Source organism: Rhyacophila brunnea, unplaced genomic scaffold (assembly GCF_057557595.1).
Source record: "Rhyacophila brunnea isolate RB1 unplaced genomic scaffold, BYU_Rbru_1.0 scaffold_6, whole genome shotgun sequence".
Lineage (NCBI taxonomy): Eukaryota > Metazoa > Arthropoda > Insecta > Trichoptera > Rhyacophilidae > Rhyacophila > Rhyacophila brunnea.
In genome coordinates this window covers 37,253,711-37,269,803 of record NW_028233276.1, presented here as the reverse complement: position 1 = coordinate 37,269,803, position 16,093 = coordinate 37,253,711, and the positions used below count along the sequence as shown (strand labels likewise).

The following is a 16,093-nucleotide window of genomic DNA, read 5'->3' as shown; positions in this document are numbered from 1 at the left end:
ACACCGTCTATAGTCTTTAACCCAGACTTTTTGTTTTTTGTTTTGACTTCAACATATACTCGCGCCTGCACAAGCTCAGCTAGTATAATATTTCTTTAAACTATGTTATTATATTAATAAACTTGTTCACGCATTATATTTTGGTTATGTTGTGTGCGGTAGGATTTTATTGAATTGTTTTATCTCAAGAATGGTTTGTTTACGAAACTGTGTTTGAGCTAAATGTCATAATGCAGTGTATCAAAATAACACACTCACACACACTCTTACTAAAACCGTTGAATTGTTGTACGTTCCAGCGACTTCCACGATCACGCCGTAATGAACGCGAGATATGCCTTTACACGCTCAATGGTGGCGCGTGCTCCTCAAAACATGCGCAAAACGTTGCGCTATCGCGCAGGATATAGTTGACATGTAAATTGTAGCAGCAGACATCTGACACGTGTATTACGCGCTCAATAACGGGTTCCGGCGCGTACGCTCCTGAGCTTGCGGTAAAGAATGTGTGTGTAAAGGCCGCTATTGATAATCATACTTTAGTGTTGTTGACATTTGAGTATAATATTTTACTTTTGATCAAATTGTACACCACTATTAATAATAATTAGTGGTGAATTATTAAATGCTATAATATTAGGTATATCCACAGACGAATATACATTTATTCCATTAGCGAGCCAATAGTCCGAGGACAAATCGTCCGATTTGTCTATACCTACTACTCTGATACTGATCAACGAACGAAAAAAAAGTCGAGCTGCCAAATGTCAAAAGTTGCGATTATCAGTGACATCCCTACACAAAATACCATCCCTAGGCAGCGCCGGAATGCCACCCCATTTTTATACCTACATTGTTTTTATCATCCTTTCATGACTCTAATATCTAATAAATGTGTTGTATGGATACATCACTAACAATATAATATATTATATACCACTAAAATGCGTTGTCGTTAAATGCGGGCTGTATCGCTTTTCTTCTTCACAAAACTTGGCAACATAGTTATAATATTTTTAGCCTGAGATCGCAAAGGTTTGGCAATATTAAATCGATAATCAATATAATGACGATGCGACCCTTTTATGCAGACTAACATCGTGGACCAGGAGCGGTAGGTGGGACGCTATGTAAGATGGGTGTACGTCTTTAGTTTCGACGGCCAATGCAATTTACGTGCGCGCTGGTTAATAAGTCAGACTGTAATCTTTCGCAAATCTCCTCGTGTCGTTTCTGGTCACCGATGACGTTAAAGGGCAACGGAAGTAAACTAGACATCGCGAACGCAACAAAAGAAAATACAGCCCTCCCAAACTTTTTATGTCAATAAACACATTTTGTTTCCAACGAGTCAGCTGATTTTTTTAATGGAAAGATATTTTCGTTATTACTAAGTTTGGGTAGCTATTATTTAACTATGTATATATTAAATGCCAATATATTATACTAAATGATTCTTCTTGATGTGCCGCCTTTCGAGTAAATGCCGCCCCCAAGCAACACTCAAGCTGCTTACCACAACGGGCCGTCACTGGCGATTATCATAATCGTCTTCCGATAATCCTAAAATTTTGTGTTATTTATAATAAATGTAGACTTGCATAAAATAACATAACAGTAGAAACAACACAACTTTTACGTTTTCTTTTATGAATTTCATGAATACAAATTAAAAAAATCCCTCAAAATTAATACCTATCAAACATGTTTGAAATATTACGATCCTGGTCTGCGGATTTAAAAGTCTGGAGATCTGGGAGCACGAGAAAAAAAATCCTCAGACTTGTCGTCTGACTTGCGTGCCAATGGAGCACAGGCATTATCTTTTAAATGTTCACGTATACCCAATTACCTAAAAACACCATCACATAATTAAAAACAAGTATTTTTAAATATTTCAGAGTATTATTTTAATTGTAGGTCATAAATGTTTACAGCATTTATAATAAAATTTCGTTACAATAATTATTATATCGTTTTATTTGAAAAAAAAACAAAATTCGTAAGCTGAATGAATACGCGATATCGAATATTCGCATGGAAAAAAGAGACAGCATAATAAAGGACAGTTATTTCATGGTTTGGTGAACATTATTCGATCCGCGTTGAACTGGAGAAAAGCAGTTGAAAATATCCGTTTTGTTCGGGAAGGGCGTCAGTTTTGAATTTTCGTTATTGTCTTCAATTGGCTCTTATTCAGATCTTCTGACTGTCGATATTCAACCGAGAAATGTAAGTTACATCATGCGAATTAATATGAACGGATTCAATAAAACTATTATAGAGTAAAGTAGACTGCGGTACCTGCGGTAATTAGCGCAAATGCATCATTACGAAAACCCATGAATCATGCTTTTAAAATAGAGACGATAATTTGTTCTTTTTGTTCACAGATAAAAATGTCGTCAACACGATTCAACGTAGGCATCTCCAACGATGACAAGATTTCCAGCCGCGTGTTGAAACCTCCCGGCGGTGGCCATACCGATATCTTCGCCCCGCCCGAGGAGCAGATTGCCAAACCCAGACCGAAGGGGAATCAGCAAGATTCTTCGTCGATGGGAGAAATTATGGGGAAAAAACACGAAGCCGAACTCGCAGCGAGGAACAATATCACGAGAGAGGCTGCGCCCGAGAATGAGCCCATTAATATTCCCAAACCTCGCATTGACAATGGTGTCAAAGATAACGGTTCAAATGTAGCCGCGGCCGACACAGCGAGAGCCCGAGTACCACCAGGAGGCTTTTCTTCAGGTCTTTGGTAAAAATAAACCAAGTTTCAAGCCTTAGCTTTGACTGTTCGGTTTCACATCTTTGTACATTTTTTCTTAGCTAAATCGACCTAGAATTGAGGACTACTTTTAATGTATCTTGCTGATGTCACTGCTCAATGTTAATGAACCCAATGAATCTCCATATAACTTCAGTTGTAATAAAAATAAGTACTTAATAATTATTGTCAAATTAATGTGCCTGCATAAGTCGTGAGAATCTCACCCAGCTAAGTTGGCACTATATTGTTTTAATGACAATCATAATCAGTAGGCATGTTGCTGTATGGAGACATTGGTGAGAGTGTAAATTATTCGAAAAAGCTTTGGAACAATAAGTATTGGTCATGCTAAGTTAGTCATCAAGATAATCTTCGACATTCTCTTGAAACTCATTAAAAATTGTATCGTGATATTGAACTAAAACGGTCTTAGATTATTGCTAAAACTGCTTTTGGATGTAACCACATTATCGTCATTCCCTTTAAAACAAAGGTTTATTTTTGTCAAGACAAAATTTTTGTGATTCCTGACAATTATCAAGTAACTGTAATTGCCATGGCTTATCTATTTGTACCTTTTTTAGAAGAATAAACCCATCGGAGATGACTGCAGTGCCATTTTATCCGGTTATTTTTAACTATCAATTTTTTATATTTAACTTGTGGTTGAATCATTCCATTTTGTTTATTTTATTATTTTTCAACATTTAGTCTATGCATCGCTTATACAAATTCCATTTACAGTTTCATGACAAAATTGCTGCCCTTTCCAATACCACGTAATTTTCATTTTGCAAATTGCAGAAGGAAAAAATAGTTCTTTTACTTTTATCGATATCTTTTGTTTGTGATACATTTCGATGTCTTACATTTTTTTAGTAACATTGCATTACAAATATAACAACAATTAAAAGATATTATAATCTGTAAAGTCGTAATAGCTGATAGTATTATGTCTAATTACAAAATGTCACCATAATAACTTATAGCTTGAAATTCAACACAAAAGTTAGTGTGAAAATAGACATGACATGTTCTTTTTTGTGTCCGAATAACATTTTGTCATTAAAAAGTAAAAACTATAAAATTGATACCTATGTGGTATTATAATTAAAATTAAGGGCAGCGTTCTGTAAAACATATACTAGGTTTTTTATATTACTGTATTGTTCTATGTTAACAATAATTGTAGTGTTGTCAAAATGGTAAACCAAGATTTAAATTACCTAATGTGTGTTTAAAAAAAAGTATAACTAAGTCTTCCCATCTCCATGACAACTGAAATACAAAACATTTAGACTGGAAAGTCCTGATTATTGTGAGTCATAAAATAGCAATGCAAGAATAATATTATTCTTTTTGAAATGACTACAGTTTCATCTGCGATAGCACAATTCCGTGTTTAAAATGACATGGAGCGATATATAGCAAAAAATATTACCACATGTTTTATTGGATTTTGCATGCACAATACTGTTCTGTCAATGAAAATAGGTGATCATATTTTACAATGTAATGTTAGTATAACGTCCTATTCACTTATTTACATGAAAATTTTATCAGCATATTATGCTAATTGTAGAAGTAAAAAATAAATATAGGGATACCGCTGCTTATATTTCTTAGATCACAAACCTACATCAATTTTTGTTATTTCATTTGATGGATCTGTTGTAAAATCTCAGCGATATGAAGGAAACTATGAAGTTTTATTTGTAATATTGATTCTTGTCGAATAAAAATGTTCATTTTAAACTTCTAATACCAATGGCACTTATCTTTAAGAAGCAATTTAAATGGCTTAGCGATATTTAAACACATTGCCATCTAGTGATTGTTGATTACAACTTAATTTTTATCTTGAAAAATTGAATAAGCCATGTTTCTAGGGCAATGTTGATAATTTGTTTATATCGTTGTGTTTTGGTAACATAAACTGATTACTCTATGTTGATCATAATACTAACGGTGCTCTTAATTAAAATCTCAGTGGCGCTTGTTCTTTAAGAATAATACTTGTTTTAATAATCATCGCTATGTGATTTTTTGCCTTAAATAATTTGTGGTGTCAGCCCCCCTTATTATATATTATTAATTAATATTGTTGAGTTGAGTCTACTCGTATTAATTAGCTTGTTGTAATATTTATGTTTAATTTTAGACGATCAATGTTACTTTTAATGTTGTGGTTTCAAATTGTGCAAGTAGATTTTTGTATTGATTCAGAGATGAGTAATTTGGGACTTAATCTCGTTGAGTGTTTAAGGAATTGTGGAAATCTTTTTTAATTCAAAAGTAATTTTAATTTAATTGACGAAGCATTTATAAAGTATTTTCTATCCTGTTTAGTTAAATTAAAAAGAAAATAAATAAGATATTTTATATTGAATACTTAGTAATAATATTGTACCTTGAATTGTTCGTATTACCTTTTCCCGTTTGAGGTTCAAGATAATCATCGGTATGCCAAGTTAATCTGGTATCAGCCAAAATTTTGTGCACATTATTTACTGACTGTTTATCTATTCAACGGCCAAGGCTTTACGAAATAAATTCATGGTTTATTTTAATTAACTTTGTTTTTAAGGTATGACTTACTATTGCTCATTATGTTATACTGCATTTTACTTAATTATTGTAATCCTTTTTATTATTAGTTATGAATATCCAGAACAATAGTGGATTAGATTTCAATTATAACGATTTTAAACATGTTGGGCAGCTTGATTCGTCACTTTAACATTCTGTTGAAATATCATCCAATGATCGAATATGAAAATGCCACGTATAATTTAGTAATTGTTTTTATGTGATTCGATGTATGTTGATATATTCAGTGTTGTGGGTCGAGTGTTTGAAATATTATACTACCTCATGAAGAACTTAACCTAACTGTAATTCCAGGCATCTGATGCCACTTGATATAAATACCAAATGACATGTTCTGACTGAGATGTATTTTAATTGAACCAATATTAACTGTGACTGAATTAATGTACTTAATCTTCCTATAATTATTTACAGGTAGTTTTTGTATTTATTGGTAAATAAAATAATTTCTAATTTGATACTGGAATATGTTTTATTATTACTTGACTCATAAACGTGTCATTTACCTCCCCACCCTCTTAAGCATCTGGAAAAGATGTGATATAATCAATTAGAGAACTATACCTACGTATGTCATCTGGCACCCTGGCCCGGACATTGCCGCCAAACCAAATCCACCCATAGGAGTGCTCGTCAATACCACCCGGACAAATCTGCCTAGACAAAACTGCCCGCAAAAAAATACCAAAATATTTGGTTTTTTGAAATGCGTATAGCTAGAAATTAACATATTTACGATAATTAGTGTAATTTGAGATTTTATCTGTTTCAGCTGTTAGTGGAGTCGAAGTGTAAATATATCTAATTAAACGAAAGACTGCAAAAGTTAATTGCTTTTGTATGGTAGTATTTATATTTTAAAATATTTAAGAAGGTTAGCACACCAATATTGAATTAAAATTTTGAATAATTAAAATTTTTTTTATATCTTTATTTTTATATATATCTATTCGTATGTTTTTTTATTTGTGTATTTAAAATTCTAAAATATACGTAAAAATAAAAATTGTCTCATTTCTAAATTGTTTTGGCGGGACCCCATATTATCTATGACTATGATCACACTGAAAAGCTGGAAGTGACTTCTGGTTGAAAAGTCATGTATTTTAATAAAAATTCTTTGTATTTTATAATTAACTAGCTGACTCGGCGAACTTCGTACCGCCTCAGAATCACTTATCTTGTGTTAACTTATTAGCTGAATTAAAATACTCAAAATGAATTAAGTTCAATAAATGTGCAAAAATCAAATCAAAATGAAATAGATTATATAGTTTTGGTTGGTTCAGATTTCGAAGCATGATAACTACCAAGTCAATCTTCAGTTGTAAATTGTGCGGTGGCAAGCCAGGCAGATCCAATAAGTTTAAAAATTCAGATGGATAGTTGGTTGCTTCGTCTTCGTTTATTACACAGTCAATAGATTTGAAGGAATGCATTGGACCAACGATTTGATTTTGAATTGTGAAGTTTAAGTGAACCACATCTTTGTTCTTTGCCGCAAAAATTGCTCGTTCACTCAACCAATTGTGATTTTTGTGGTTAGCAATGACGTTCGGGAACACTTTGTTGATGAGGTCGTCCTTCGCTGAGACGAAATTTCAAAAATTCAGCGGAAACGAAATTAATCCATTCGATTCGTCGACAGAAACACGGCAGTTACCGATAGTCAGCAATTGCTTAGAGAAATCTTCGGCAGCTGGATCGTTTAGCAATGCAACTCGCATGTTTGTCGTCAGCTGAAGTTTCTTCACATAGCGCCACAGAGTCTATGATTTGAGGCATGCGTTCATTTCATCGGCAGCGGTCGATCTTGGAATGACTGGTAGTGTTTAGTGGAAATTGCCAGATAGTAGAATCATTGCGCCACCAAAACATCTTGAGTAATTGCGCAGATCTTTCATAGTTCGATTGAGTGCTGCCAATGCGCATTTGTGCGCCATTGTGCATTCATCCCAGGTGATGATTTTACTTGCTACCAAAACTTTGGCCATTGCTGAGTGTTTCGAAATACTTCTTGTCGGTGTTTCAGTCGTTTGATGGTTTAACGGCAATTTTAATGCTGAATGAGCCGTTCGGCATCCTTCTAACAACGTGGCCGCTATCCCAGAAGAAGCAACTGCTACAGAAATTTAGGATCTCGCACGAACAGTGGCCAAAATCAATGACATGAGAAATGTCTTCCCAGTTCCACCAGGCGCATCGAGGAAAAATAAACCACCATTTCCATCATCAATTGCCTTCATTAACGTATCGTACACTTCCTTCTGTTGGGGGTTCAACATTGGCACATTCGATTGAACCGATAGGTTCAATGCATCCTATCATATTCACGTTCACGTTCCAATTCTCGATTAAAAGCATCATTCATTCCACGATGTGGCGTTGGCATTCCTAACATGACTAACAAACTGCCGCACATGAGATAACACATGTCTTCGATCAAAAGCAAAGCCTGGTTATGTATCTCCTCATTCACTTCGAGATCGGGATTCTCTGAACTAACACGAATTCGATGTAAAATGTCTTCTGACATGTCATCCTTGTACTTGTTCCACAGTTCAGGTGGATTTGATGGGAAGCATGTCGAAATAATGATAGCAAATAATGTGCGTATCTGACTTGGAGATGCAGAAATAATTGCTACAGCGATTTTCATGTCCCAATGAATATTGTTTTCAAGCAAATTGAGCTGTTGACATGTAGCACGAAATGTTGGACACACCACCATTGACAGTTCGAAGTGATTCAAATTATGTCGGCCCACGAACATTAACCATCAACAACCGCAAGTAGAAGCATTCGTCATTCTTCGGATGAACTGTATAAATGCGACCAAGAGCATCATTAGAATGCACATCCGGATGATCAGGAACCGTATCGCCTTGCTTCCGACGTTGAAATTTCTTCGATGAAGCGTTCCAAGTGTTATAACGTGCCATCTCAGAGTAGAGCAACGTTCGTGCAAACGGATCGCTTTGACAAATTGAAAAGAAACTGGTCAATGTTGTCGCTGGAGGTGTTACAGCACGTTGAGCAACATTCGATGCATTAAAATAAACTCGTTGACCATTCTCCAAATGTACAGCAGTGGGATGACGTTCATGAATAAGGAATGAGAAAATACGCTAAATTGCTTCATTGCAGCTCACATATCGACAAACTTGATAGTGCGTGATTTCATCGTTGGTATTGGGAGTTTGAACGCCAAAAACCACAATTTGGTGACATATTTGCAGATGTATTTGATGTACTTTACTGAATTGCAATACTCATGTATCAGAGATGGCGGTGTATATGGATTTTTTTGTGATTTACTTACTTTTCCAATGCGCGAGGAAGCTTCTCGAGGCCGAGACGAACAAAAAAAAATTCATCGAAATCAGTCAATCAGTTCTATATAATCAATAGACATCATCAAAAAAGCCGTTCCATACGAAATGTGAAAATGAATGTTCTTCATAATTTCTTTTTCCGTGATTTTTTCTGATGTTTTAATAGTTATTCTGCTATTCAAGGCAGAGACAAATCCAACAAATTAAAGATCATAAAAATCGGTCCAGCCGTTTTTGAGTTATAAAATAAATGGTGTAATTGACCCGACTTTGTTTTATATAGATAGATAGATAAGATCTTCTGGCTCGCGGCATTGTAAATAATACTGGAAAATTAATCACACAATTCAAAATTACATAATGAAGCAATTATCGATACGCGCACATTCACAAATTTGATAACCTCACAAAGTGAACATTTTAGAAGGCAGCTTATCGTTTGAAAATCACGATCAAAATCGCTATTTGTCTACATCAAAGTCTTTCGGTATTATCCGAGGCTGAACTGAATCAACTTACTGTCAAAAACACCATGTTCATACTTTCTTTTGTTTGTTTGTTTCTTGTTTATTGTTACTGTCATGTATCAGAGATGGCGTTGTATACGGATTTAAATTTTTTGTGATTTTCTTTTGTTTTCGTATGCGCGAGGTCCATCGTTTAAATAATTCATCGATATCAGTCAAAAGCCGTTCGATACAAAATGTATGAGAAAATGAATTTTCTTCATAATTTATTTTTTCCGTGATTTATCCATGTTTTAATAGTTATTCTGCTATTCGGGGCGGAGAAAATCCAACAAACCAAAGATCATAAAAATCGGTCCAGCCATTCTTGAGTTATAAATGGTGTAACTAACCTGACTTTGTTTTATATATATAGAGTACATATTGTATAAATCTCTATATATATAAAAATCTCGCGTCACGGTGTTTGTGGTCGCACTCCTCCGAAATGGCTTCACCGATTTTTATGATTTTTTTTATGTATATTTGTTAGGTATGAGAATAGGTCAACAAGTATATTTCATACCGCTAGGTGATTAGGGTATCTCTATCCAGAAAAATTTTTCTTTTATTTTTTTGACAATTTTTTTTGTATTTTTTTTATTATTTGGCATCAAAAAATACCTATAACCCCAAATTTTCACCCTCCTATCCCGACCCTCCCATTTTTTAATCGCGATTTTATTATTTTTGTATGAACAAATTTAACCGTCGTTTGTATTTCAAACAGAACGAAATTATTTATGTTGTTGAATGACAGATGGCGCTACGTCCGAGAAGAATCCAAGAGAAGCGTCATTTTGACATTTCATTCGGCATATCACAACGCAGTGCGTGCAAAATTTTGTACGATTTATTTTAATTTATCTATTTTTGTGTGCGTGTATTACAGTGCACAATGCCAGCAAGACGCAAGGGGGGCCATTTGGGCCGTCGAACGAATAAAGCAATAAACATGCGAAATAGTAGAGCAAAAAGAACAGACGAACAAATCCAACAAGATAACAAAAACGTGCGTGTGAGCATATCGCAATTGCGTGCATGTCAATCACAAGAGGCACGAGCTGAACGAAATCAACAACGACAATTGGAACGGAGCCAAGCGCGCCGGTTCGTAGTTAACACACGCAGAGCAAATGACCGACAACGCCAACAAGTACATCGAGCATTTACATCCACTTCGTTCCTTCGTCTCGCATTCGAGTACGAGCCAGATATTAAATATTCCGCTCATCCGAAAGTGCTGATTGGTGCTATAGACAAAGAATGTCCCCATTGTCATGCGCTCAAATTCAAACATGAGTCAGCCGGGATGTGTTGCGCATCAGGAAAAGTGCAACTACCAGAAATTGAGATATCACCAGAACCATTGAACGGCTTGCTCATCTGCACGGTTCCAGATTCAAACCTGTTCCTGAAGTCTATTCGCACATTCAATTCATGCTTCCAAATGACTTCGTTCGGAGCAACAGAAATAGTTCACAATACTGCGGCAAATGGTCAACAATTCCATTCTACGTTCAAAATCAAAGGCCAAGTATACCACAAAGTAGGCTCATTGCTGCCAATGCCAAACGAATCACATAAATTTTTACAAATCTACTTCATGGGCGGTGAGGACATCAATCGTGTGGATGCACGTTGCGGCTACAATAACCTCAATTAGCCTAATGCCAGGCGCATCGTCGGCAAACTGGACGCCCTATTTAATGAGCACAATGAATTATTGAAATTCTTCAAAGCACACATGCACGAATTCCAAAGTGACAATCACGCTATTGTCATCAATCCTGATAAAACACCAGCTGGAGAGCATGTGCGTCGATTCAATGCGCCTGTTGTTGACGACATTGCTGGAATCATGGTTGGCGACCGCACATCGACGCGAGAAATCGTGATTCGAAGAAGAAACAATAATCTGGAGTTCATCGCTGACACACACCGTTCATACGACGCTCTCCAATATCCGCTAATTTTCTGGACGGGACAAGACGGATATTGCATAAACATTAAACAACGAGATCCTGTCACAGGTAATTCATTCATTATGAACATCATTACTCATTTTGAATTGAGAAAATGAATGGTTGGTGTTTTTTTGTTTTTATCGGCGGTCATCGTTTACAGCGCTCCATTCCTCTTTCTGTCATAGATCCCATCCCCACACACTTACGATACATTCGTTATTTTTTATTTAACAACCAAAATATTCACTAGAAATAATTTATACGGCAGAACAACGTTTGCCGGGTCAGCTAGTTAAATATATAATTTCAAGTTGACTTTGAATACCAAAATAATGTACATTTCATTTGATATGCCTACATTTGATCACTTCAGCTTTTGAATTCTGGTTTTAGCCTCGTCTATAATCGGAATTTTTTTCATTCGCTAGATGAATGCATCGCAGCACATGCATAGCCTGCGCATAACCTGCCTCAAACCAGTTTCAAAATGGCCATTTTTAGTGATGAACGTAGACATCTTTTCAGCATCAAGTCAGTGTTGCCAACCGAATTATATATATTGTATAATAGTATAATATCGACAGTGTTTTGGCCTATTGATTTAACCCTCAAATTATACGAAAATGAGTCAATAATTGGATCTCATTTTAAAGACGACAGAGCAGGTCCCGGCCAAATGTTGTAAATTAAGAAAAATAATTTACCACTTTTTAGGTAGGTATAAAAATTATGACCCGGCCACTTGATGTAACTGAATAGTGTAACCCACTTAAAAGACTTTTTCTCATAAGACAATTATTGATGTAAGCCACTATTCTATGTTGGTTACACCATTTGCCCTGTTCGTTCATTCGGAAAGTTTATTCGCCACATGCGGTTTGTCAAGTGATCGGAGGTGTATTAAAAGTATAAGGTGTATAAAAAGAGAATATTATTTTGTTCTGGTTAAAAAAAGTTCGAAAAGTTTGCCAGAAATTTTTATTAAATACTCTTAAGAGCATACTTCAGTGAAAAGGCAAATAATTTTCAACTATAGGTGCAACGAAATTTCGGACTCGCTGCCAATCGGAGAGTGATAGTCGAGCTGTGAACATGTCATTTTGTTTTGTAAAACGTAACCATTTACTTGAAAAAGAAAACATGTCAATGAATATATTATTATTATTACTAATAGAACAATACACATAACATTAAATGGACGCATGTTGAATTTTTATGACAAATTATGTTTTGTTCTGCACGCGTCGTTTGCACAATCTTCGCGTCGCGTCGTCACGATCGTTATAGACCGTGCCCCAGCTGAAGTATAGCGTTAATATATCCCAAAATAAGGTTTTCTACACAATTCAAAACAAAACAGAACTTCATACAGCCAAACGATACAGTCGTGGAAAACACACTCCAAAAAACAAAACATCTTTAGAGGTTTTGCACGACATTGAAATGTTTATACAAAAATTACCAGCAGTTCTTTCGCACTACTGTAGAGCAAGCACTACACGAAAATATTTAAATGCAGAATTAAAGAATACATCATTTGTTTACAGGTTATACAAAGCGAATGTAAGATACGCAATTTTATAACATGTTCTGAGAAAGTGTTCAAAGATGTATTTCGTACAAAGTTCAATTTAGGTATCCACCATCCAAAAAAAGACAAATGTAGAAAATGATTTCTACAAAAGGCACAAATCTGAAACCGAGTTTTCCAAATCTACACACTGAAAGGAACAAGATTTAGCCAGAAACTTTCTATGAAAGTGCGACCACAAATGGTTATTTTTTTTTATGGGGGGAACAGGATGGGCATAGGGGAGCCAATTAAATTTGTACAATTTTAAATGACCTATTTGAATATAGTGGATGAAAGGGGTTCAGTGAGCACGGTGTCGCTGTACTGTGATTCATGCCCCGGGTAAAATAAAAATCACCAAATTTTGGCCTGTACCATTTAGTTTTTAAGAACAGCAAAAAATATTGTAAATATCAGCATAACATACCTTGAACTTGGACAGACTTATATGCCTGTTGACTCCGTTCATGCAACAATTGAAAATAATTTAAAGAATAAAGTTATTTGGGCCTCATCTGAATGGCCAACACTAATAAGTAATTCTAGAATCAACCCAAACCATACAACGAATTACTAGGGCCCGGATTTATATGCTAGTGCATGTTTTATTAGGGTGTATGCACAGCTATGAAAGTTGCACAGAAAATTTTTATTGTGCATATAAATGCATATTTGAGACGTTACAGCATATTTGAGACATTAGTGCATATTTCATAAATAAGTGCATGTTTTAGAGCTTTTGAATTTATAATTTTAGTTTTTTTAAATTATTTTATCGAAATATAACTAAGTTAGGAAGGTAGATAGTTTAGATGCACTTGCATTTTTCATGCCATCTCCGAGCTATGGATTTATCAGAAAAAGTGAAGACAACTCGGGCACTTTTATTGAAAGTTTGCCCAATCACCTCTGTGGACGTTGAGAGATCGTTTTACGCATATAAACAAAATACTGACAGATACCTATGCGGAAAAATTTACTGCCAGAGCATAATATTGAAAAAAATTTTCGGGCAAAAAACAGAAAATAGTATTTAGGAATAGTTAAGTGTGTCGTTTTTGTTTTTTAAGTTATGTTTGGTTTACATTGCATTTATTATTCAATTATTATTTGTACTTGTGAAAAAGCTATTTTGAAAATTGTAATTGATTAACTTTATATTCATTGTTTGTGTTTTTTTGTTCTGCTATTGTATTATGTTGAAAAATTATTAACTACTTGTTCGATTTTTTGTCAGTAATATTGGTTAAAGTGGGTATTTACAATTTTTCCCACAAAAAATGACACTTTTTAACTGCATATTTCTTCGGTTTTAGTGCATACTTTATTGATTTTAAGGGCATGCGTGCATGCATATAATCATGTTTTTTGTGGCATATAAATCCGCCCCCTAGTAATTACAATGAACCATGGAGACTTTAAAGACTATAAAAGTGTCCAGAATGCAATTCTCCCCAAATTAAATAAAGCAGATCAAAAAATAATGTTTAAAAAATATTAAAAAGGCCTGGTTCTCCAAAGACTCTGACCAGACATGTTTTTTTCTTATTCATTGAACCCTAATGCGGAAAAAGTACCTTTACATTTGCTAGAGGAAGGTCTTCTCGACGAATATCTGACCCAACCGTATTGCGATGCCTATACGAAACACCAATTTCTATTTCAACCGCCAAATTGAAAGATCTGTCTAAACTTGTACAAAATAAAATAATTCCATCCAGATACCATGAAGAATATTTGACAATGGGGCATCACAGTTCAGTTGGTGATACACTGAATGAAACAGACAAAGAAGATGAGCTACCTAATAATTTATAATGTAATATTCTATCGATACTTAACTATAGTACATTATTTTTTATAACATAATTCTTGTTTAAAACTTTTAGTAAAACACAGCATTACTTTTTAATTATTAGGTACCTACCTATATGACTTATTGTTTTATTAACATATCATAATTATATTTCTTTTGAATTTGTCTTCCTTTTTAGCAATCAAAAAAATATGTTAATAATTATAAAATTGGTTTAATTTGTAATTTAAAAATATATTTAACAAAATAATATTATGTTTATGATAAATAAAGTCAAATGATGTAACCCATATGGAATCTCCTCTAAAAATGAGATATTGACAATAACTGAACCATCCAATTGATGTAACCCTCATTTTATAATTTGAAACATTTTTTATGTAAAACTGGTTTAAAATACATGTGTTTTAGTAAATAATAAATACTTCAATAATTAAAATCGTATTAATCATATTTTTTTTTATACCTCATAATAGAATATTTCCCATAAAAACAGTTTTTACTCTCTCCTGAACAATTTCAATTTTGAGGGTTACACTAATTGGCCAAAACACCATCGATATACTATAATGTAGACAAATGGCTATTGGTAAATCTGGACTAGCTTTATAATAATATGTAATTTTAATCATTCTGAGTGCCTCATAATGTGCGTGGTATTCCATCACCGTCTCACAACGGCTGTCGACATCTGGAAGTAGTAAGTGAATATTTTAACAACGGTTATAAACAGATGTTAGAAATTACAAGATCTTGCTGAACACATGCTGAAGTAACTATTTATCTGATTTGATAGTCTTTGCCATCGAAATCTCTGGAAAATATTACATTTTTTCAATCACTACGCTTAAATAGCTACTAAAGATATTCGATTTTTTTTTAAATATTGATTCTGTGGCAAATAAACCACTGATGCTAGTAGCAAAGGGCGGAGGTAGGCTGTGGGGATCCGACATAAATAGTGTTCACTAAACTTTGTCAGTCATTTATACGTTTTCATTGAACCAAGAATAAAATTTACAGATGGTGTTGATTAGTTTTTAAAATTCAATTAAACCGTGCCTGGATAGTTCACTCTACCCTGAGAGAAGTAGAGGACCGTGAAGGGTTGAGAGTCTTGGTCACTTAAAAGATGATTTTAGTGTGGTTACGATCCTGTCCAATTTAGTCCACATCCTGTCCAATGTGGTGCCTTGGGGTGATGTGAATAGAATAGCACAGTGATGGTGAACCTATGGTGTTGCATGGCATGCGGATGTTTCAAAAAAATACCTATAATAATTTAAAAAATACCTTTCTTATAAAAAAGTTTTTTAAATAGTATGTTCTTCTCTATATATATAAAAATCTCGTGTCACGATGTTTGTGGTCGAACTCCTCCGAAATGGCTCGACCGATTTTTATGAATTTTTTTATGTATATTTGTTACGTATGAGAATAGGTCAACAAGTATATTTCATACCGCTAGATGATTAGGGTATCTCTATCCAGAAAAATTTTCTTTTATTTT

The 16,093-nt window shown here is 34.4% G+C and overlaps 1 protein-coding gene across 1 annotated transcript; it reads left to right on the top strand.

Moving 5' to 3' along the window:
• Positions 1–2,110: 2,110 nt before the first annotated feature.
• On the top strand, positions 2,111–5,132 carry LOC147065646 (uncharacterized). The gene is made up of 2 exons (XM_085956708.1): positions 2,111–2,235; positions 2,397–5,132. Exon 2 carries the CDS (start codon positions 2,403–2,405, stop codon positions 2,766–2,768), a length of 366 nt encoding a protein of 121 aa, XP_085812834.1. The 5' UTR covers positions 2,111–2,235; positions 2,397–2,402; the 3' UTR covers positions 2,769–5,132.
• The last annotated feature ends 10,961 nt before the right edge of the window (positions 5,133–16,093 follow it).

Coding starts and splice junctions, on each gene's coding strand:
- LOC147065646 (XM_085956708.1), top strand. CDS start 2,403: ATGTCGTCAACACGATTCAACGTAGGCATCTCCAACGATGACAAGATT.